Source organism: Dendrobates tinctorius, unplaced genomic scaffold (assembly GCF_039654945.1).
Source record: "Dendrobates tinctorius isolate UK_male_01 unplaced genomic scaffold, ASM3965494v1 ptg000196l, whole genome shotgun sequence".
Lineage (NCBI taxonomy): Eukaryota > Metazoa > Chordata > Amphibia > Anura > Dendrobatidae > Dendrobates > Dendrobates tinctorius.
The window spans coordinates 2,114,995-2,140,550 of record NW_027361863.1 but is presented as its reverse complement, the minus strand read 5'-3'; the positions used below and the strand labels follow the sequence as shown (position 1 = coordinate 2,140,550).

The window sequence follows — 25,556 nt, the reverse complement described above, 5'->3', positions numbered from 1 at the left end:
CACAGGTGTGTATAAAAAAAGCTCTTTTTCAGCTTTTAGGTTGGGTTGGGGGCAGATATGCAGCATTATAGAATTCTGTAGATAAGCCCTGAAAAGTGGTGGCCATATCTCATATCGGCCAAAACTTCTGACAGGTTCCCTTTAAGTATTTATCCGGTATATGCTATATGCATTTGTCTGTGCACCTTATCACATTACTTATCTATTGTGGCACTATCTAGGGACTGGATGAAATATTTATCTGCATACTTTGTGATGTTATATATCTTAGTGTAGTGCCCTGTAGTGTGGCCTATATATGTAGTAGTTCCTAAGGGGAAGCACGCAGTGTGGGGTGCAGACACAGTGTGGGGTGCAGCACGCAAGCATCCCATAAGCAAAGCATCACAGAAGCTAAGCATTAAGAAAACTGCAGTTATCCATGGCAGTTACTCAGGGCAGGAATCATGTAACCCACACTTTGCTCTGCCTTTTAACCATGTGCTTTATTTCTATCCTCCTGTGTTCCCTTGCCATCCACATTCACCACCCCATCCCCCCTCCATCACCACTCATACACATCAACCCCTCTATACTTCCCTCTCCCATGTACAGCTCCCATGCACTCCTCACCTTCCTGAGAAACCTCAGCCCATCTTGCCCAAACACATCTCAGAAAAAAACTACTTACAATTCCAACAACTATTTGCTCTTTATCTTCCTACTCCTACTGATTTCAGGGGGCATCTCCCCCAACCCTGGTCCACAATCCCCCAACCTCAACCCCAACCCTACCTCATATCAAAACCATAATAATCTTATTAATATTACTTACACTGCCTCATCTCCATCTTTTAATTGTGCCCTCTGGACTCCACAGTCTGTTTGTAACAAGCTTCCTTTCCTGCACAATTATGTTCAGAACAACTCTCTTAATCTGTTCGCCCTCACTAAAACCTGGATTCAGGATTCTGACACTGTCTCTCCTGCTGCCATTTCCTATGGTGGCTTACAATTCTCTCATTCCCCAAGACCCACAAACAGATATAGTGGTGGAGTTGGCATACTCCTTTCCCCACAATGCACTTTCCAGGTCATCCCCCCAGTTCCATCACTCATATTCCCTTCTTTTGAGGTCCACACCATCAGGCTCTTCTGTCCCCTCTCCCTCAGAGTAGCGGTCATATACCAGCCCCCAGGCTCACCCACCCACTTCCTTGACCATTTCTCGGCCTGGCTACCGCACTTCATGTCCTCAGAACTACCAACTCTTATCCTGGGAGACTTCAACATACCCATTAACAGCCCTACTTCCACAACTGCATCCCAGCTTCTATCACTAACCACCTCTCTAGACCTCTTGCAGCTTTCAACCTCTGTGACACACAAGGACGGTAACACCCTTGATCTTGTCTTTGTCTGGCTCTATTCAATCTCCCACCTAAATAACTGACCGCTTCCACTCTCTGACCACAACATTCTCTCCTTCACGCTCACAAATCCTCGCCCTCCCCAGCTCACTCCTACCTACCACGCAGTCAGAAATCTACAAGCCATTAACCCTCATACACTTTCAGACTCCTTACTGTCACGATCCAGGTTGGATTGTGACAGATTTAGCACATGTAACCTTTTTTTTCCTTTAAGCCTTTGGCTTAAGGTTAGTTTTGCGCCCGGTGGCTGCTGAGGTAATTACACTGTAGTTGCTTTAGTTCTGGTTTTGCCCCCGGTGGCCGCTGGGGTTATTACACATAAATTACCAAGCAGGTGTGATTACCCTGGCTCCTACCTATAAAGGAGTGTCAGGTGTTCTCAATCACTGTTGGTGATATTGTTCATGCCCAACCAACCTTGGTGGAGAAAGGAGCTATTGAGAGGAGTTCCTTGCAGCTCAGCCAGAGCTTTGGAGTAGCAGCTATTCAGGTGGAAGCTTACCCGGGTGCCGTACTCTGTTGCTTGGAGCCATAGCAGCAGAACAAAGCTAAGTTGTGTGTTTTCCCTGTTTGTTGTATTCCCCTTGTGTGTATTAGTACAGTGGTGGGATTAGTGTCTGCACCGTCCAGTTCACTAGTAAGGGATAGGTGCAGGGCGAGCTAGGGATTAAGGTATCCAGCTCGGGGACAGGTGAGGAGCCTGTATAGGGATCGTTAGGAGTGTTAGGGACACTGCCTCAGGGGAGTGCAGGAGGTCTCCACGTCCCCGTTCCCTAGTGCAGGGCCCACCATTGTAACTGTTTCCCCGGTGTTCCCCTTGTGTGTCTTGCGGGTTGCGGCACAGAGGACAAGTCACTCCGTGACACTTACACTCATCACTGTCCCCAATCTCCTCTTTTTCCTGTCCTGATCTGGCTGTTCATCACTACAACGACACTCTTAAAAGCACCCTTGACCAAGTAGCTCCCCTCACCCTCACCCTCAGAACCTCCAAGCACAGAGTAAAACAGCCCTGGCTCACATCGCAAACTCAACTTCTCCAGCTTTGCTCTAGGAGTGCTGAACACCTATGGAGAAAAACCCGCACACCAGGAGATTTCATCCACTTCAAATTTATGTTAAGAACCTATAACGCCGCCCTTCACCTCGCCAAACAGACCTACTTCACCACCCTGATCTTCTCACTTCAAACTTTTTGACACCTTTCACTCCCTCCTCAGGCCGAAAGCACAAGCCCCAATCACAGACATTTGTGCTGATGACCTGGCCTCCCACTTTACAGAAAAAAATAGATAATATCCGTCAGGAAATCTGCTCCCAACCACCAAGTGCTGTGACTCCCATCCCTTCCTGCATCTCGCCTGGCTCACTTTCCACATTTGATCCCATCACAGAAGAAGTCTCCAGACTCCTCTCTTCCTCTCGTCCGACCACATGCACTACCGACCCCATTCCCTCACATCTCCTCCAGTCTGTCTCTCCAGTCGTCACAACTCACCTAACTGCAATCTTTAATCTCTCCCTCTCCTAGGGCATTTTCCCATCCTCCTTCAAACACGCCATCGTTACTCCATTACTAAAGAAACCCGCTCTCGACCCATCCTGCATAAACAACTACAGACCAGTCTCCAATCTCCCCTTCATCTCTAAACTTTTGGAGCGCCTAGATTACTCCCGACTTACCCGTTACCTCTCCACTCACTCCCTTCTAGATCCTTCACAGTCCGGCTTCCGCCCCCTACATTCGACTGAAACTGCACTCATCAAAGTGACCAATGACCTTCTGACAGCAAAATGTAATGGTCACCACTCTCTGCTCATTCTTCTCGACCTATCTGCAGCTTTCGACACTGTTGACCACCATCTCCTACTCTCTAGGCTCCAGTCACTACGCATTAAGGACACTGCGCTCTCCTGGTTCTCTTCCTATCTCTCTGACCGCTCCTTCAGTGTTTTGCTCCACATCATCTCCTCTTCCTCTCGCTGTCGAAGTACCTCAGGGCTCAGTCCTTGGCCCCCCATTCTCTTCTCTCTCTACACAGCCCCAATTGGACAGACCATCAGCATATTTGGCTTTCAGTATCATCTTTATGCTGATGACACACAACTATATACGTCATCCCCTGACCTTACCCCTGCTGTACTACAGAACACCAGTGACTGTGTCCGCAGTCTCCAATATCATGTCCACTCTCTATCTGAAACTCAACCTCCCCAAAACTGAACTTCTTCTGCTCCCGTCGTCTACTAACCTCCTAAATCTGACATTTCCCTCTCCTTGGGTGGCACCACAATAACACCCCGACAGCAAGCGCGCTGTCTGGGTGTTGTTTGACACCAATCTCTCCTTCACATCCCATATACAATCTCTTGCCCGCTCTTGCCACTTACACCTAAAGAACATCTATAAAATCTGCCCTTTTCTCTTTTTTTTTTTCACCATGGAAATAACAAAAACCCTCACTGTAGCATTGTTCCACTCCCGCCTGGATTACTGCAACGCTCTATTAATTGGCCTCCCCGTTACTCGACTATCCCCTCTCCAGTCCATACTTATTGTAGCAGCCAGGGTCATCTATCTGGCTGATCGGTACTCGGACACGTCCGCTCTTTGCCAGTCCTTACATTGGCTACCCATTCATTATGGGATCCAATTCAAAGTACTTGTTCTCACCCACAAAGCTCTTCACAGTGCAGCACCCCCCTACATCTCCTCCCTCATTTATGTCTAGCGGCCTAACCGACCGCTGCGCTCTGCAAACGACTTTTGACTAACCTCTGCACTAATCCGTACCTCCCACTCCCGACTCCAAGACTTCTCCCGCGCTGCGCCAACCCTCTGGAATGCTCTACCCCAAGAAATTAGGACTATCCACAATTTGCATAGTTTCAGGCGCTCCCTCACAACACATTTGTTCAGAGCGGCCTATCACGTTCACTAATCAAAGTCATTCTATGTGTAAGTGTGCATGTGTAGCCCATTCACTATCTCCATCCATCCCTCACTCCCTCAAGATGGCTGGACCATCATTGTAAATACACCATTGTAAATACACACCTGTACTCTGTATCTCCCCTACCTCATTGTAGATTGTAAGCTTTCACGAGCAGGGTTGTCTTATTTTGCTTTAATTATTGTATTGTTAACGTTGTTACTTATGACTTGTGTTTTGAAACTGTTAAACTGTAAAGCGCTGCAGAATATGTTGGCGCTATACAGTCATATGTTAAAGTTTGGGCACCCCTATTAATGTTCTCCTTTTTTCTTTATAACAATTTTGGTTTTTGCAACAGCTATTTCAGTTTCATATATCTAATAACTGATGGACTCAGTTATATTTCTGGATTCAAATGAGGTTTATTGTACTAACAGAAAATGTGCAATCTGCATTTAAACAAAATTTGACCGGCGAAAAGTATGGGCACCCTTATCATTTTCTTGATTTGAACACTCCTAACTACTTTTTACTGACTTCCTGAAGCACTAAATTGGTTTTGTAACCTCATTGAGCTTTGAACTTCATAGCCAGGTGTATCAAATCATGAGAAAAGGTATTTAAGGTGGCCACTTGCAAGTAGTTCTCCTATTTGCTTCTCCTATGAAGAGTGACATCATGGGCTCCTCAAAACAACTCTCAAATGATCTGAAAACAAAGATTATTCAACATAGCTCTTCAGGGGAAGGATACAAAAAGTTGTCTCAGAGATTTAACCTGTCAGTTTCCACTGTGAGGAACATAGTAAGGAAATGGAAGAACACAGGTACAGTTCTTGTTAAGCCCAGAAGTGGCAGGCCAAGAAAAATATCAGAAAGGCAGAGAAGAAGAATGGTGAGAACAGTCAAGGACAATCCACAGACCACCTCCAAAGACCTGCAGCATCATCTTGCTGCAGATGGTGTCACTGTGCATCGGTCAACAATACAGCGCACTTTGCACATGGAGAAGCTGTATGGGAGAGTGATGCGAAAGAAGCCGTTTCTGCAAGCACGCCACAAACAGAGTCGCCTGAGGTATGCAAAAGCACATTTGGACAAGCCAGTTACATTTTGGAAGAAGGTCCTGTGGACTGATGAAACAAAGATTGAGTTGTTTGGTCATACAAAAAGGCGTTATGCATGGAGGCTAAAAAACACAGCATTCCAAGAAAAACACTTGCTACTCACAGTAAAATTTGGTGGAGGTTCCATCATGCTTTGGCGCTGTGTGGCCAATGCCGGCACCGAGAATCTTGTTAAAGTTGAGGGTCGCATGGATTCAACTCAGTATCAGCAGATTCTTGACAATAATGTGCAAGAATCAGTGACGAAGTTGAAGTTACGCAGGGGATGGATATTTCAGCAAGACAATGATCCAAATCACCGCTCCAAATCTACTCAGGCATTCATGCAGAGGAACAATTACAATGTTCTGGAATGGCCATCCCAGTCCCCAGACCTGAATATCATTGAACATCTGTGGGATGATTTGAAGCGGGCTGTCCATGCTCGGCGACCATCAAACTTAACAGAACTGGAATTGTTTTGTAAACAGGAATGGTCACAAATACCTTCATCCAGGATCCAGGAACACATTAATAGCTACAGGAAGCGACTACAGGCTGTTAATTTTGCAAAAGGAGGATCTACGAAATATTAATGTCACTTTTATGTTGAGGTGCCCATACTTTTGCACCGGTCAAATTTTGTTTAAATGCAGATTGCACATTTTCTGTTAGTACAATAAACCTCATTTGAAGCCAGAAATATAACTGATCAGAGTGGGATCCGATTTTTTCGGATAAGTATAAAATCTGGATCCCACTCTGATGTCATACGAGTGGGGTTCAATTTTTTTCCATGGACTCACAGACATGATTGGCCGAGTGCGATCCAAATCGGATACAACTCGTGCATGCTGCAACTTTTTCTTTGGCTCAAGTCAGTCCGAGAAAATTAAAATCAGACATGTACACACCTTCATAGTATAACATGGGGATGAGGGCTATCTATCAAAATGATGGATTGTCCGATTTTTAGGGGCTCTATTTGTGAGATTCACCTGTCACAAAGCTAATGTATTTTGGAAGGTCTGCTGTAGTCTAAACTTTACCAGAGTGCGGTGTATAAAAGCTGCATTTTTGTCTGCTGGGAATGCAGCAAGAAATGAACATAAAGGGGTATTCTGATAATAACAAGTTCTCACTTATCCATAGTCTGTCTCCATCAGTCCCAAAGATTTCGAATAAAGCATTGATGTGCAGGTGCGACCACTGCTTTGTTAAAATGGGTAAAACATGGATCCCATTCTGGCGATCGGTGCGGGTCTCAGTGGTCAGACTCCTATAGGTCTAGCACACAGTGCCTAAAACAATAACTTGTTTTATCTGGAATATCCCTTTAAGTAATTGGATGCCGAACCGACGAGAAGATGAGCAGCATCACACGCCGACACCTATGTACATAGACACAACTTGCAGATTGTGCTGGCATCAGAACATGTACGCCTATATGGGATAAATATAGGATGGCACATTGTAACGTGTCAGAGCCGCCTCATTGTGTAATGCCGTATATAATCTTGCACATTTGTCAGCAGTTTTAGTTCTGGAATCTCTCCCAGACTCAGTAAATGGTACGTTACAGTCTGAAGCTGACACTAATGAGGTTCTCTCTTGGATAAAAGCTGCACAATGAAAATAAACCTGACAAGGGGAGATAAGGCATATTATGGAGTATGCGCTGCCATCTTAATTGTGGGTTACACATATCTAGCATGAAGCTTTCCCTGACCCCACAACTCCCATATGAACAACACGGTCAATACTTATGTACAAAACTAACTTAGCTTTGTCTTTATGATGTAAAACGTTTCCCCTCCAATAGATATATAAAACTTCTGATCTTGACATGTTTGGGTACATTTTACAACTAGAAAAGAACCTCCCATGTCTCCCGTCATGTCTGGTTTAGTAAATATTTGTTCTTTTATTAACTTTTCTTAGAACCGTTTCTTGCATTGTTCTTCTATTTTGCCTCCAGGAAATATATTTACCGTATATACTCGAGTATAAGCCGACCCGAGTATAAGCCGACCCCCTAATTTTGCCACAAAAAACCTGGGAAAACTTAATGACTCGTGTATAAGCCGAGGGTGCACAGTGAGTGGCCTCAGTTATCTGCAGTGTGTGGCCCCAGTTATGCTGCACAGTGAGTGGCCCCAGTTATCATGCACAGTGATTGGCCCCAGTTATGTGCACAGTGAGTGGCCCCAGTTATGCTGCACAGTGAGTGGCCCCAGTTATCATGCACAGTGATTGGCCCCAGTTATGTGCACAGTGAGTGGCCCCAGTTATCATGCACAGTGAGTGGCCCCAGTTATGCTGCACAGTGAGTGGCCCCAGTTATGCTGCACAGTGAGTGGCCCCAGTTATGCTGCACAGTGAGTGGCCCCATTTATCATGCACAGTGAGTGGCCCCAGATATGCTGCACAGTGAGTGGCCCCAGTTATCATGTACAGTGAGTGGCCCCAGTTATCATGCACAGTGAGTGGCCCCAGGTATGTGCACAGTGAGTGGCCCCAGTTATCTGCACAGTGAGTGGCCCCAGTTATCATGCACAGTGAGTGGCCCCAGTTATGCTGCACAGTGAGTGGCCCCAGTTATGCTGCACAGTGAGTGGCCCCAGTTATCATGCACAGTGAGTGGCCCCAGTTATGTGCACAGTGAGTGGCCCCAGTTATGTGCACAGTGAGTGGCCCCAGTTATCATGCACAGTGAGTGGCCCCAGTTATGCTGCACAGTGAGTGGCCCCAGTTATGCTGCACAGTGAGTGGCCCCAGTTATCATGCACAGTGAGTGGCCCCAGTTATCATGCACAGTGAGTGGCCCCAGTTATGTGCACAGTGAGTGGCCCCAGTTATCATGCACAGTGAGTGGCCCCAGTTATGCTGCACAGTGAGTGGCCCCAGTTATGCTGCACAGTGAGTGGCCCCAGTTATCATGTACAGTGAGTGGCCCCAGTTATCATGCACAGTGAGTGGCCCCAGGTATGTGCACAGTGAGTGGCCCCAGTTATCATGCACAATGAGTGGCCCCAGTTATCATGCACAGTGAGTGGCCCCAGTTATCATGCACAGTGAGTGGCCCCAGTTATCATGCACAGTGAGTGGCCCCAGTTATGCTGCACAGTGAGTGGCCCCAGTTATCATGCACAGTGAGTGGCCCCAGTTATGCTGCACAGTGAGTGGCCCCAGTTATGCTGCACAGTGAGTGGCCCCAGTTATGCTGCACAGTGAGTGGCCCCCGTTATGCTGCACAGTGAGTGGCCCCAGTTATGCTGCACAGTGAGTGGCCCCAGTTATGCTGCACAGTGAGTGGCCCCAGTTATGCTGCACAGTGAGTGGCCCCAGTTATGCTGCACAGTGAGTGGCCCCAGTTATGCTGCACAGTGAGTGGCCCCAGTTATGCTGCACAGTGAGTGGCCCCAGTTATGCTGCACAGTGAGTGGCCCCAGTTATGCTGCACAGTGAGTGGCCCCAGTTATGCTGCACAGTGAGTGGCCCCAGTTATCATGCACAGTGAGTGGCCCCAGTTATGCTGCACAGTGAGTGGCCCCAGTTATGCTGCACAGTGAGTGGCCCCAGTTATGCTGCACAGTGAGTGGCCCCAGTTATGCTGCACAGTGAGTGGCCCCAGTTATCATGCACAGTGAGTGGCCCCAGTTATGTGCACAGTGAGTGGCCCCAGTTATCATGCACAGTGAGTGGCCCCAGTTATCATGCACAGTGAGTGGCCCCAGTTATCATGCACAGTGAGTGGCCCCAGTTATGCTGCACAGTGAGTGGCCCCAGTTATGCTGCACAGTGAGTGGCCCCAGTTATCATGCACAGTGAGTGGCCCCAGTTATCATGCACAGTGAGTGGCCCCAGTTATCATGCACAGTGAGTGGCCCCAGTTATGTGCACAGTGAGTGGCCCCAGTTATCATGCACAGTGAGTGGCCCCAGTTATCATGCACAGTGAGTGGCCCCAGTTATCATGCACAGTGAGTGGCCCCAGTTATCATGCACAGTGAGTGGCCCCAGTTATCATGCACAGTGAGTGGCCCCAGTTATCATGCACAGTGAGTGGCCCCTGTTATGCTGCACAGTGAGTGGCCCCAGTTATGCTGCACAGTGAGTGGCCCCAGTTATGCTGCACAGTGAGTGGCCCCAGTTATCATGCACAGTGAGTGGCCCCAGTTATGATGCACAGTGAGCGGCCCCAGTTATGATGCACAGTGAGTGGCCCCAGTTATGCTGCACAGTGAGTGGCCCCAGTTATGCTGCACAGTGAGTGGCCCCAGTTATGCTGCACAGTGAGTGGCCCCATCAAGTTGCTGCTGCCGCTGCCTCCCTTAAAAAAAAAAAAAAACATGCATACTCACCTCCATCGCTGCCCCCTGCTCATCAGCGTTTCGCTCTGCAGTGACTGTGCAGGCAGAGAGCGATAGCGCTCTCTGACCTGAATGTCACTACAGAGGACCCAAGACAGCAGAGCGCAGGGACAGGTGAATATGCCCCCCAACCCCCCCTTCATACTCACCGGGTCCTGGCGCTTGTCTCTGCAGCTCCCCTGCTTGTTCCATGTTGTCGGCGCTTCTCTCTTCCTGGTTCAGCGGTCACGTGGTACCCGCTCATTAAATATGCGCATATTTAATGAGCGGGTACCATTTGACAGCTGAAGCAGGAAGAGAGCAGCGCCGACAACATGGAACAAGCAGGGGAGCTGCAGAGAAGGGTGAGTATGATCTGACACCCCCGCTCCCTCCTCCCCCGCCGATCCCCCCCAGTATATGACTCGTGTATAAGCCGAGAGGGGGACTTTCAGCCCAAAAAAATGGGCTGAAAATCTCGGCTTATACACGAGTATATACGGTATATAATTGCCTTGTAATGTTTTCATTTTCATGTTCTGTCCAGATGTCACCGTATCCCAGAATTCCAAGCGGAGGAAGTTCACCGACCACCATATTGGGACACCCAAGTGATGGGTGTCTCAACATGGAAACTGCTGCTAGTACCAACCTATTGCGCGGTATTACCAGCGGAACACCGTCGCACCACACACGCACTATAAGCCGTACGCAACACACACACACACTCACGCAGCCTCTTGCGCGGTACCACCACCGGAACACCATCGCACTGTGCCTGCGTGAATTCCACACAGGTGCAGAGAATCATTCGGCTGATCCCGTTGGCAGATGCGCGACGTGTCTACAGGCAGAGGAAGCCGGTCACATTAAAGGGGTTTTCCCACGAACAAAAGTTCATTTTAAAAAGTGTCTGTGTCTGACCGTGTACGGAGCATACCACATCTCCTAGGCAGGGGAGGAAGCAAACGACAATACTGACATTACCACAGGGGATCACAGAGGATTCATTTTGTGAGGTAAAATATTTCACTGACTGTTTTTAAACAATATTTTACCTCACAAAATGTATCCTCTGCAATCTCCTGCTGTAATGTCAGTACTGTCTTTTGCTTCCTCCCCTGCCCAGGAGCTGTGGTATGTTCTGTACACGGTCAGACACAGGGGTGAGAGACAGAGCACAGGGGGGAGACAGCTCAATCGGGACAGCACATGAGGGGAGAACACAGCACAGGAAGGTGAGAGACAGCAGACAAGGGGGATAGCACATGGGGTAGACAGGTCAAAGAAGAGAGCACAGACGGGAGAAGTCAGCACATGGGGAAAGAGAGAGTGGATAGGTGGGTGAGCACATGGGGGGGAGAGATTCTCAACACTGTAAAGCCTGCCCCCATCGTGACATTACCGCCCTCCTAATACGATAGCATCCCGCCTCCATCTAGTGTATGAATAAATTAAACTGTAAGATGCCATAACATAGGTGGGTGGACGTATCACTGTACTACTCAGTCAGCAAACTTTGGTCAGTGTTAGGCTGTGTTCACATTGAGGATTTGTCACCAGTAGAGTTGAGCGAATATGTTCGGAATCGGTCGCTGAATTTGCCATATTTGTGCTATATTGGTACCCAATTTGTGCCAATTTTATGCTTGATGATCGGTTCCGAACATATTCGATCATTTCTACTCCTATTGACGCCAATGACGTTCAGCAAATACTGCAAAAACAATATTAGCCACCGTTCGCAATCGGAACCAAATTTTGAAAACTTTGCTCAACTCTAGTCACCAGGTCAAAAGTGAGCAGTTTTTGCTCTAATTATATCCCCATTCCTCCCCTCAGTATGACGTTTTTGGTTGTTTTTTTTAATTTTTAAATCTGCCATATCGTTCCTGAGATATGGACCTTTTTATTTAGTGCCAATGAGGCATAGCTCAAATTATTCTCAGGAGGCATGTATTTAGGCTGCTCTGTACAGTATTATTACTCTATGATCGTCGTCTCTTGGTAAAGACCATAAAAATTAGCAATAAATAATAAGGCCCATATGTCTGGAACCATATGGCGGATATAAAAAAAAAACAAAACTCCAATTGGCCACTTTTGACCTGGTGGCAGGTCCTTTTTAAGTAGATTGGCTCCTGTTAAGGACTCTTCCAGCACACATGACTTCTCTTCCCTTGCAGCATAGAAAAACAGCATTTTTACTAAATACTGCGATGTATTGTACATGTGATCCAAGGATTGTCGCTAATTACTAAGTTAAAAGTAAGTATAAAAAAAAATGACATTCAAAGTTTGAAATCATGCCCCTCTTCCCAATATATTAAATAATTAACCATATAATAAATGACTTAAAAGGCAAAAAATCTAAATGCCATAATTCCTGTTCTAAAAAATGCAATAAAAAGAAAAAAAAAATACAAGATTGTATGTTCTCCAAAATGGTAGCAATAAACAACAGGTCATCACACACAAAAAACAAGTACTTGTAAAGCTCCATCATTTTTTTTAGTCATTACTATAACTCATATATGGGAAACGATAATGACGTGAAGGGCTTTACCTTGAGATTCTTTGGAAGAGGTCTGTTCTGCACGACTGCTACTACAATTAAAGCAACTATCCCCAAGATAAAAAGAACTCCTAGGATGAAGAGAACCTTTCTGCTCCATGTCTTCTTCTGTTTCGCAACTGTAACAAAGCAAAAGGCAATGTAAATGCTACACATGCAGAGAAAATGACATGAGCAAGGCAGGGTTTTAGCCTTTGGGTATGAACATGAACTTTTTTAGTTAAAGACAGTAAGCCGATCTAAATGGTGAACAATCAAAACACAGAGTGGGGAAGGTTTACTAATCATGACGACTTATATTACATGTTGTCATGGATGAGTTTGTATTTTGGGGGGAAGGTTCCATTAATATATCACAGTTTTACATATCCTTTTATTTCTCATATTGCAGTTATAAGATACTTTCCATGAAGCAGAACCGTAACTTAAAGCATACTGACCACAATAAGAAGTCATGGGTGTGTTTGTGAATAACACGTTTCTGCCATTATATGACTTGCATGCTGTATTTTTATCAGATCCCTTCTCTGCAGGCAATATCTCTAGTTTTCAGTTGTCTCTGAGCTAGTGGGTGGATCTGCTATGATGTCTCCTATGCGCAGCATACACAGACTGCTATGACACGTTAATAGAAAAAGGAAAAGTTCAACCACAGGGAGACGCCGCACCTACTGCCAACTAATCCCTGTACAGACTATAAAGGGCCTAGCAGAACAACCAAAAACACCACCTCAAACCTAACTCCCTAACAGCCATCGAAGGGTTTCTCATACATCCTGAAGAACCAGAGAGGAGACCATAACACACTGCAAACAAGGGAAGAGGAAAGTGTGAAGTAAGCTATGAAAACCCAGGATGAGAAATTAAAACATGTTCATATTGGATACAGAGGAAAAACTAAGGAGAACCAGAATAAAAGGAACAAGTTACCTCCCAGAAACTTAACTGCGGTAAAAGGAAAAGGTGCTGGGAGAGAAAGCAGACAGACCCACTGCAGGAATTCCTAAACACACATCCACCAAAAAGGTATAGCCAGCAAGGAAGTGCAGTGAAGGCTAAACATATAAAATCCAAACCAGAATTTGATAGGGCAAACCAACATGATAAATACTTGCAGAAGAGCAAACCAAGAAGCAAAAACAAAGACAATAGAAACCATTATCATTTGGACAGGGAAGAAAGGGCAATAGCTCAACAGACAGAGGAACCAACCATGCAGCAATAGGTCACTGGATTAATTCCCCAAATTGTGTCATGACACAGACATGAGGGAATCCTGCTCTCTTCTCTCTCTATACCAACATATTCAGAAGCAGCAACAGGTTGGGAGAATATTATACAGCAATATTGAGCAGTGTTGTTGTAAATCCAGCTCTAGAAAATGTTAAACACTTATTAGAAATCAGTAGCACCATACTGTGTATGTCTGCATCGTACATTTCAAAGTGGAGGTGTAATCTGATTCCTCAGTGAGCAGGTAGTTCATTTTATTTTGACCAAAAGGAGTGAATTATGAGTTCATGAGGCAGGGGAAGAAGAGGTGTCTCATAAGTGGAGAAAAAAGTATATTATTTCTCTGATAAGATATATCACACAGTGTCTTACATTTACTTTACTATTTTTTATCCAAAGTTTGTTAAAGCAACAGTGACCATTTAAAGCTTCTGAGCCTCAATTAAAAATATGTACCAGGACCCAACTACCACTGTGACCCCTTTAAGCTCCAGATGCATCTGCAACCTCTACACCCCCTATAATTATGCCCCTGCCATACAGATTTCTTTCACACAAGCTTGACAGTAAGACTTTCTAAGTTCATGCCCTGAATATTAAACTATGGAAACCTTTCCAGAAAGGAAGCCAATTCTCTCCCTTTTTTTTCCCTTGTTTTTGATTGAAAAAAATAGGAAGCAATACGTTGCTTTCCGGTGGAATTATGTCATAGAAGTGTAAGCCGGGATTCCCTGTAGCATGGCCTTGTACAAATTAACAATCTGTACCATTCACTGCCTCTTACAAAGCACATTCTTTCCATCTGGATATATTCCCGCTCAGCCAAACACTTCTGTAAAAGAAAAAGAAGTGCTCAAGATAGAATCGCTTTCCTTAACTGAACTGGTTTTTTTTTTTTTTCCGTGACTTCATTTACATAATAAGCAAGAGAACAGGCCAGTGTCTTGTCGGCATCGCTTGACATTAAGGGCGACCTCAATAAACTAGGCATTTGTGTGCTGCACACTGTGCAGGACCTGTTCTGTAGGAATAAAGCCTCTTCTACGTAGTAATAAGCAAGGGGCCAAAGGGTAAGGATATTTAAGGAGCGCATCCTGGAGACCCAAGCTTACAAAAAAGCGCCTTCTCTTTCAGCTATTTGTATCTAGATATTTTTAGCATGGCTCCTATAAAAGATTAGGAAAAAAATCATATTTTAAAAGATGTGGCCTGAAGAAAACGCTCTGGAAATATAAATGCTACAGCGTTTGATGCGTTACGCATTTGGGACTTGTTAAAGTGGATCTGTCAGCAGATTTTACAATACTAGCGTACATTTTTAAATAGATTCTGAAACCTGATGAAGCTGATGTACTTACTTTGAAAATCCTTAATAAGAACGACTGTGTAATACTGATACTAAAATTAGAAAGAGATCCTGAGTTCAATTGTATTCACTCTACACCCAGCCTGACAAACAGCATCAGGGAAGGAGGAACACTGAAGAGCTATGTAGATGGAGATTCAGCAGCAGCTGGGGGGGGGGGGGACACTGAGGAGCTATCAATCAGGCTATGTGGATAGAAATTCAGCAGCAGCTGGGAGGAGAGGCACTGAGGTGCTGTCTATCAGGCTTGCTGGAAAGACATTAATTCAGCAGCAGCGAGGGGGGACATTGAGGAGCTGTCAATCAGTCTAGGTCCGTGGGGCTTCAGTAGCACAGCGAAGGGACACTTAAGAGTTGTCATACTCTGTGGAGGAGCGTTGGCAGCACAGAATAGAAGCACCTCTGAGCTGTCCATCAGTTTTGGTGGGCGATATTCCCCAGCATAGAGGTGGGACACTGAGGAGCTGACAAGCATGCTCAGTGGGCAGATATTAATTCAGCAGCATGGAGGGGGGACATTGAGGAGTTGTCAATTAGTCTAGCACAGTGGAGGGGCACTGAGGTGCTTTCAATCATGCTCGGTTGCCAGAAATTAATACAGCAGTAGGGAAGGGTGGGGGAGACTGAAGAGTTGTCATTTTGGCTAGGAATGCAGAAATTCAGCAGCAGCAGGGAGGAGGGACACTGAGGGGCTAGAATAAACTTTCACAAGGAATATTACAGCCATTCTGACATAGATTTGCAAAGTAATTACACCATCACCATCAGGTTTACAAAAACTATAAATAATATATGCAGTTTCATTGTGCAATCTAGTGATAGATCCATTTTAAGAAGCTTGGTTTGAGGTTCCCAAATGTGTAATTTGGAAGAAAACAATAAGGTTGTTGAGAAGTCAGAGACTTTACATGGGTCTGTTCTAACTAATTACATTTATGGGATAAATGTCCAGTGGAGTAAACTGGAGAATGTAAAAGCCATAAAGTGTCCTTTCATATGCTGAATTCCTTAGGGCTTCTTATCTTAGCGAAGAAGGTCACAAAGTCTTGGGAAAGCTCAGGGTGAATGTATGAACGCGTTATGGTGAATTCCCATCCTAAATAAGTCTTAGGCTACTTTTACACATGCCGGGTTTTTTGCAGCCCATTTTTACGGGCCGTATTTTTTGTGATCTCCCGCAAAAACAGGCCACAAAAAACCTTCTCGGTTTTTCCTCTTGTAACAAATTGCAGGGAAAAAAAGGCGATCCGCAAATACGGTGTACCGCAAAAACAAGCTACCGTTGTTTTTGCAGTACCATTGTTTTAAATGGAGGCCGTGTCCGTGAGCCATGAAAAATATCGAGCAAGCTCGATATTTTTTCGCGGCCGTATATACGGCCCTCACGGCCATACGGCACACGGCGCTCCGATGTATTTTTGCAGGCCGTTTTTGCAGCTCCATAAAAAATCTATTGGGGCCGCAAAAACACGGCTAGTGTAAAAGCAGCCTAACTGTGTTCTAAACGTCGGGTTTCTATAAGAGTTTCTCTGCTTAGGACAATCCTAACTTATTAAAACAAAATAATCATGACTACGCTGCTCCCCACCAGTCTTGGTTTACAAGTCTGCAGCGATGATGTCCCTGTACAACCTGTGACCGCTGCAGCTAATCACTAGTCTAAGCAGTGATGCCAATATTGATGGCACAAGACCACTGACGCCAGTCATTGGCTACAGGGGCCCCCTGCTGTAGTCAGGATGTCACTACTGAAGTCCTGCGCAGTACGGAGATGGCGGTACAGAAGCAGGGTCTTCAGCGGGTAAACACAGCATGTTCAGCCCCAGACTCATTTAGTTTGGTCTCGGCCAATTACAAATTTCACATAAAAGTATCCATATGGGTGTTGGCCTTAGAGGTATGCATCCAGCACTTCACCAGTCATTGATCAAGGAGCGTAACTTACAGGAGCGCACTTGGAGATTGCGCCCAGGGTAACACATTTGATGCCTAAAATTAATAGATCAATAAAAATAAATATTTTAAAAAAACAGCTATTATCTGTAGTTTATTAATTGCTCAGTGTTATTTCATCACTATATGGTAAATCAAGGATGTCAATAATCAAAATGTAAAAGAAATACCGTACATATTTTGGATTCCTCTTCGTACTTCACACATGGCATTGATGAAGAGCTGCACCAGAAGAATCAACTCAATGTATCATTTACTTATGTCTATCCTATATCCTCGAGGACTTTCTGATTTTGGAACAGACAGTAAATCTCCCTTCATTTTCAGAATAAAGCTTCTTCTCGATCTGACAGATGGTTTAGGCTAGGAGAACTCTTAGCATGTCCTTCACCTGCATTCACTAGCCCATGGCAAAAAAACCCTTCAACTTCTCACACTGCGCACTGTAAAGAAATCCTGGAGGCCGCAGACTATGTGTCATTTTCATCAGATATGTGCCGATCCTGCCGGCGTACGGTGTCGGATATGAAGGATACATGACAGCAGCTGCCACGTTCCATCTCATTTCACATTCGGAATTGATGTTCTAGCTCCATGCATTGTTTGGGGACGATCACATATTCCTCCTCAACTAGACATCAACATTAACTCCACTAAATCTCTATAAATACAGTATGTTCCTATCCAAGATATGTCCTGCAGCCACAAAACTAAAAAAATGTATGGAAATAAAACACAATATGAACTTATAGTTGAAAGACAAGATATGTGAACCATTTGGGATTATGTGCATTTTTGTATTGGTATTTAATTAAAAGTGGTGTGATTGATATCTACTAGTCGTCCCGTTCATGTCTTTTATTGAGCACGCCAAGAGTAAAAATGCAAGTGTATTCTGGAAGTTAGAACAGAGAGTTGACTTTTCAGAGTAAGCTGCCATATGTGAGTACATAAGGAATCACACCATATTCAGCTATTATATGACCTGTATCCCGTATTTTTCCCCAGTTTTCCACTCTGCAAGCTGTATTTCAAATTATCAGTTGTCTCTGAGTTAGTGGGTAAAGACAAGCTGCTATGAGTTCTCCCATACACAGCACACATAGACATGAGAGATTCCTTTCCTTGTGTCTCTTTGTAGTACATGTTCAAGAGAAGCAGCAGCATGAAAGATATTCTATGTACTGAGGAGCATAGCTATGAATCCAGCTCTGGGGAGAGAAAACACTTACTGGAAAGCTCTCTGCATGCCTACTTCCTCACTCTACTTCTCACTCATTCCCTTGGAAAACCCCATTAATATTTGCTACATAAATCCATACACAGTTAGTATTTTAGAACTTCAAAAAACATTCCACTAAAAAAAGTGGATGGGAAGGTTACCCTCAATATTTTAAGTCATCAACTGTAGACTTACATTGACTTGTGACTTACCAATCCCCCAACAAACACTGGAGCGATCCGGCAGGTCACAAACTTTTACAATTTATAATAAATAGTGAAAAGTGTCACTAGATTGCACAATTCAAGCTACATATATTATTAAATAGCTCTCTTAGACCTAATGAGGCAGGTATGCTTACTCTGAACATCCCTGTCAGAATGGCAGTATAAATCTGACATTAAGATGAGACAGAGCTGGACTCATAATTCATAAAATTCTCATATTAATATCAGGCACGAAAGCTTTCAAAAAGGATTTTACAGCAATTATGACATGGATTTGCAGAGTAAACCAGTTTCATCGGGTCTACAAAATCTATTTCTTAATGAATAGGTGGACACCACATTTAAAAAAAAAAGGTAAAAAAAAAAAACTACAGCAAATTCAGAGAAGAGCTACTAGGATGGCGAGCGGCCTGTAAACTATGTCCTACGAGGAATGGTTAAAGGATCTGGGAATGTTTGGCTTGGAAAACAGAAGGCTAAGTGGAGACTTAATAGCTGTTTACAAATATCTGAAGGGCTGTCACAGTGTAGAGGGATCATCACTATTATCATTTAGGCCGGGGTCACACTTGCATGTGCAATGCGAGTCTCTCGCACTCGGGATCGGAGTGTGCTGCTGCATAGAAATACATTGCACCCGCAAGTGTGACCCCGGCTTTACACATGGAAACTCGAGAAGCAATGGAATGAAACTGAAAGGGAGAAGGTACAGAAAAGATATTAAAAAAAACTTTTTGACAGTGAGGGTGATCAATGAGTGAAACAGGCTGCCACGAGAGGTGGTGAGTTCTCCTTCAATGGAAGTCTTCACACAGAGGCTGGACAGACAGGGATGATTTAGTGAATCCTGCATTGAGCAGGGGGTTGGACACGATGACCCAGGAGGTCCCTTCCAACTCTACCACTCTAAGATTCTATGAATACCGTTTCTACTGTGAAATCTGATCATGTGTTCCCTTAAAATGATATAGATAACTTTGCAAGTTCTGACACTAAGTACTTCTAACTTCACACTACATAGCTGACATCACTCACAGACCCCCAGCCGTATATAGATATGTAGAGAAAAGCATTAGTAACTTTGTGCGTCATAAAACACTAATCACTTATTTCCATATTAAAACCTGAAACAACTCTTACTCAAGGCCATAATTAGTCCTGTGTGATACGTAGGATGAGCAATGATAGCACCTGTTGACAATTTACAGCGATGATGATGACGCCTTTTTACCAAATTCTAGAACCCACGTAAGATGACAAATTCTTCGCTCCAAGTGTTCCGAAGTAAACGGGCATGCGTTCATTGCTACATAGAGCACAATGCCCAATCAAGTTCTTGGAGTTGTGCTAATTGCTGCTATTCATCGGGGACAGACTCATACGTAATCAGCTAACATACTTCTAACGTTCACTTTCGCATGTAATCAGACTCTGACACATTTTCATTTTCGCACAACCTGTGACGCCAGATCTGCTTTTGACGTCCGACGGGGCTGCTGAGCAGATGCGAAAATCGACTCTCAAAGCTGTGTCACATTGCTAAATAAAGAAGTGGATTTCATGTGCAGAAGTTACCCCGCAGTGACCCGTTTAACCATTTATCGACTGTGAGATCCATGACAAAATATTTCACAATATCACTATGTCAAGGGTATATATATACCAAAGAGGCAGAATAGATGGCTACTCTTAGAAAAGGGGCTCTAGCTGCGATTTACTACTTTGGTTGAAGAACCTGCGCCGTAGGAAAAACTGGGAGTTGGTTGTGGAAAGGGTGCAAAGGGAAAAAGAGATACCAAGCTACTCTCCATTGAGCAGGGGTTGGACACGACGACCCTTGAGGTCCCTTCCAAATCTAACATTCTGTGATGCTCTGTCCTGAGTGGCAAATGTGGCCACGATAATAGGAGACACAGATTGTTCTTTGCTGTGAGCGCCATTCTCTTGTAAGCCATGAGCCAAGTGTAATTCTGGCTAAAAAGCAATAGCATCAGTATGATCGAGGGTGTCCATGGGCAATCGAAGAATTTTGTTAGTCAGCTATAAAGAGCATATTCATTGATTCATTTGTTTTAGGCTATGTTCTCATGACGAGCTTTTGGAGAGTTTTTGATGTGACAGACATGCTTGGACTGGCCCACAGGAGAACAGTGGAATTCCCTGGTGGGCCACTGTGAAGATCTGGGCCACCAACCTCATTGTATGGGCAATAGTTGACATAATTCACAAGATTTACTCTGTACAGAAAAAAGCACCATTCATTAACCAAACTACCCAGTTTATTATTATGTAGTAATATAGGTAAATTGGTGAACGAGGGTAGTGTAATATTTGTATGCAGGTGACAATTAGGCCCTCCAAAGTCAATATTACTGGTGGGCCCTATATACAGTAGATAACACAGGGTTCACCATTCACAATAGGTGATGTCACCGCTCACCTCCCCCTCCTGTAAACTGTTATCTACTGTATATAGAGGTGTTATTAGTCAGAGGTGTGATAACCTCTCTGTATTCGCAATGACCTTTGCCTAGATTAGTGAATGCCCAATTCATACTTCTATATAATAAATAGGGTCTGAATCAGTCTATTGCTAATGTCCATTTGAAGAACAGGAAGTGTGAGCCTAGTATTAGACCTAGATTTGTTTTAATTATTTTTAATATAGCGATATGAAATATTTAAAAAAAATACAGTTTTAAAACAAATAGATTTAACATAAAAGCCTGATTTGAACAAAAGTTCTTATATTTTTTTTTTTTTAAATACGTTTATTAAACATCAGGGTACAAAGAATGCACAACATACACAATGACTTATGATAACAGGCACTTTACAAAGCATACATGCCTCCGTCCATAGTAAAATATAATACAAAGAGATTGCACACTCTTATAGCTAAACAAGGTAATGTGTACATTTCCTTCAAAGCATATGCAAAAAATGACTGTTTATATTTTTCCCCATACAGTTGTGGCCAAAAGTATTGACACCCCTGCAATTTTGTCAGCTAATACTCAGTTTCTTCCTGAAAATGATTGCAAACACAAATTCTTTGGTATTATTATCTTCATTTAATTTGTCTTAAATGAAAAAAACACAAAAGAGAATGAAGCACAACATTGATCATTTCACACAAAACTCCAAAAATGGGCCAGACAAAAGTATTGGCACCCTCAGCCTTAAGTCCCCATTACGCACTGCGATATCGCTAGCAATATCGCTGTAAAGTCACTGATTTTGTGACGTTGCAGCGATATTGCTAGCGATATCGCTACATGTGATACTTACCTCCGACCGGCTCCCCCGCTGGTTATCGCTGATCACGCGAGAAGCTCCTGGACCATTCCTCATTGGCCACTTCCTGCTGGGGCTTCCTGTGGCGCCGACGAGCGACGCGTGGAGTCGGGCGGGAGGACGCAGGATCGCCGTGTCTGACAGGTAAGTAGCGATCCCCGTCCCCAGCGATGTCGCTGGTGAGATCTGCCTGTGTGGCAGCTCACTAGCGACCACCTAGCGATGCACCAGCGATCCTGACCGCGTCATATCGCTAGTCGGGATCGCTGGTGCATCGCTAGGTGTAACGGTACCCTAATACTTGGTTGCACAACCTTTAGCCAAAATAACTGCGACCAACCGCTTCCGGTAACCATCAATGAGTTTCTTACAATGCTCTGCTGGAATTTTAGACCATTCTTCTTTGGCAAACTGCTCCAGGTCCCTGATATTTGAAGGGTGCCTTCTCCAAACTGCCATTTTTAGATCTCTCCACAGGTGTTCTATGGGATTCAGGTCTGGACTCATTGCTGGCCACCATAGAAGTCTCCAGTGCTTTCTCTCAAACCGTTTTCTAGTCCTTTTTGAAGTGTGTTTTGGGTCATTGTCCTGCTGGAAGACCCATGACCTCTGAGGGAGACCCAGCTTTCTCACACTGGGCCCTACATTATGCTGCAAAATTTGTTGGTAGTCTTCAGACTTCATTATGCCATGCACATGGTCAAGCAGTCCAGTGCCAGAGGCAGCAAAGCAACCCCAAAATATCAGGGAACCTCTGCCATGTCTGACTGTAGGGACCGTGTTTTTTCTTTGAATGCCTCTTTTTTTCTCCTGTAAACTCTATGTTGATGCCTTTTCCCAAAAAGCTCTACTTTTGTCTCATCTGACCAGAGAACATTCTTCCAAAACTTTTTAAGCTTTTTCAGGTAAGTTTTGGCAAACTCCAGCCTGGCTTTTTTATGTCTCGGGGTAAGAAGTGGGGTCTTCCTGGGTCTCCTACCATACAGTCCCGGGTTGACACTGTTGTACCCTCGGACTGCAGGGCAGCTTGAACTTGTTTGGATGTTAGTCGAGGTTCTTTATCCAACATCCGCACAATCTTGCGTTGAAATCTCTTGTCAATTTTTCTTTTCCGTCCACATCTAGGGAGGTTAGCCACAGTGCCATGGGCTTTAAACTTCTTGATGACACTGCGCACGGTAGACACAGGAACATTCAGGTCTTTGGAGATGGACTTGTAGCCGTGAGATTGCTCATGCTTCCTCACAATTTGGTTTCTCAAGTCCTCAGACAGTTCTTTGGTCTTTTTTCTTTTCTCCATGCTCAATGTGGTACACACAAGGACACAGGACAGAGGTTGAGTCAACTTTAATCCATGTCAACTGGCTGCAAGTGTGATTAGTTATTGCCAACACCTGTTAGGTGCCACAGGTAAGTTACAGGTGCTGTTAATTACACAAATTAGAGAAGCATCACATGATTTTTTGAACAGTGCCAATACTTTTGTCCACCCTCTTTTTTATGTTTGGTGTGGAATTATATCCAATTTGGCTTTAGGACAATTCTTTTTGTGTTTTTTCATTTAAGACAAATTAAATGAAGATTATAATAACAAAGAATTTGTGTTTGCAATCATTTTGAGGAAGAAACTGAGTATTATCTGACAAAATTGCAGGGGTGTCAATACTTTTGGCCACATCTGTATGTATATCACTCTAATGTCACAAACCTTGTCATGTCATGCAACAATAAAAAACTAACTAAAACTCCTAAACTACAACTACCACTACATCAACTAATACCCGCTATTTCCGCAGCCTGGTTTCCCATACCATATTATGTCGCATGTGATGTTCAGTCTTGCAAAGTGAGGTGAGAGGAATTCCACCTCTCCCAGATCTTTTCAAATTTACCCGGGCATCCCCTATTTTGGTATAGCGTGCGCTCATATGGAATAATTGAATTCACCAATTTAATCCAAAATCTAAGGGAAGGATCCGAACCCCCCCATCCACCTCAGTGCCAGCACCTTCCGTGCCATAAACAGCGTCTCGCGCAAGAAGACCCCAGTATAGCGATCCCAAATCTCCTACTCCCACACCCCAAACAAGCAGACCAATGGTACTAGAGGGACAGGGGCCTGCACCGGGGACGTCAGTAGTGTGGTCACCTCTTTCCAGTAGTGTAGGATAATGGGACATTGCCACACCATATGGATAAAATCAGCATCTGGCTAGTGACATCGCATACATTCTGACGATTGAAGCCGACCCATCCTAAAAAGTCTCAACGGAGTCAAATATGATTGATTTATTATATATAATTGTATCATTCTGTTAGTAATATATGGTGATACTCCAATCGGAGACTCCAGAATCTCCTCCCACTCCTCTCCTTGCGTATCAGGGATGAGTCGTTCCCACTTCATCTTAATAGAGCTTATGGCCGATTCTGCCCCTACTGACAGCATATATGTGTACAAAGAGGATATGTGACCCTGGGGACCCTGCGAGTTAAGAATTCCTATCAGAGGTAAAGATGAAATAGTATGGTCCACACCCCCATCCCTAATATGCGACTGAAGAGCCGATCTCAGCTGCAGATAGCGAAAAAAATTGAGAACTCGGAATATCAATTGTTCAAAAGACTTTAAGGTCCCCTGGTCATACAAGTCTCCCACTGAAGAAACGCCATACTGGGTCCAAAAAACAGCGGACGGGTGATTCAGCAACTCTGGAAAATAGTTATTACTCCACAGGGGCATTTCAGCTATAACATCTTTAAACCCTAGTACGTTCTTAATTTGTCTCCATATTAATCGTGCCAGCCGGAGCAGGGGTAACAGACGAGGAGCACTAGTTTTTTCCAACTCAAGGAAACCTAATGGGCAATCTGCTTGTGCAGCATGAAGTAGGTGGATTTCAGAATTAGGGAGGCAACTACCCGGCATCCATTTATTTAAATCTTTAGCCTGCCCAGCTAAGTACAGTAGTATAGGAAAAAATCTGGCAGCGCCGCCCCACCTCCTTTCTTTGGTCTTTGTAAAGTGGACAATTTAAGTTTGGGCCTAGCTTTTCCCCCAAATAAAGGACGTGACCAAAGAATTAAGACTGACAAAAAAGGACTTGGGCACCGCTATCGCACTGTGCTGGAGCGAGTAGCCAAATTTAGGGAGTAATATCATTTTAATCAAATTTAGCTTTAACCAGGTCCAGCAACGGGTGGACATTAAGTTGTAGATCAAGCATACTGTTATTAGAGATGTGGATGCCAAAATATTTAAAACTAGATACAATAGACAGCGAGGAGAGAGTCTCTAACCGGGGCATCGGGGCATGGGAAAGGGGTAACAGGGCAGACTTCTCCCAATTTATATGTAAACCTGAATATTTACTGAATCTATCTATAAGGGATATCACCTGTGGCAAAGTTTCTTCCACATCATTCAAGAATATCACCATGTCATCGGCATATAGGCCTATGGTATCTACCCGACCTGCTATGTCTATACCTCGGATGATAGGGGAGGATCTTATACATATTGCTAGCGCGAAGAGAGCCGGGGAAAGAGAGCAACCCTGACTGGTTCCCCTATGCAACACGAAAGACTCAGATATAGAATTATTTATTATAATACAGGCTTTGGGTTTCATGTATAATATTTTGATCCATGTTATAAATTGATTGCCAAAGCCATACCTTTGCAAACATGCAGAGAGGAAAGGCCATTCAAGAGAGTCAAAAGCCTTGGCAGCATCTAACGATGCCAATGCCCATCTGTTGTCTGGCACCAGGGAGCTATACTGGACTATTGACTGGACTCTTCTGATGTTAATAGAAGTACTTTTGCCAGGCATAAAGCCCATTTGATCTGGATGTATGAGACTCAATATAATGGAG

At 44.3% G+C, this 25,556-nt stretch overlaps 1 protein-coding gene across 2 annotated transcripts in view; it reads right to left on the bottom strand.

Moving 5' to 3' along the window:
• ENTPD1 (ectonucleoside triphosphate diphosphohydrolase 1) overlaps nucleotides 1-25,556 on the bottom strand; it is a 131,468-nt gene that overhangs the window by 35,571 nt on the left and 70,341 nt on the right. For both annotated transcript variants that reach the window (XM_073552786.1, XM_073552785.1), the window contains exon 2: nucleotides 12,371-12,498. In XM_073552786.1, coding sequence (XP_073408887.1) covers nucleotides 12,371-12,498 — 128 coding nt within the window. The remainder of the gene's footprint in view (nucleotides 1-12,370; nucleotides 12,499-25,556) is intronic.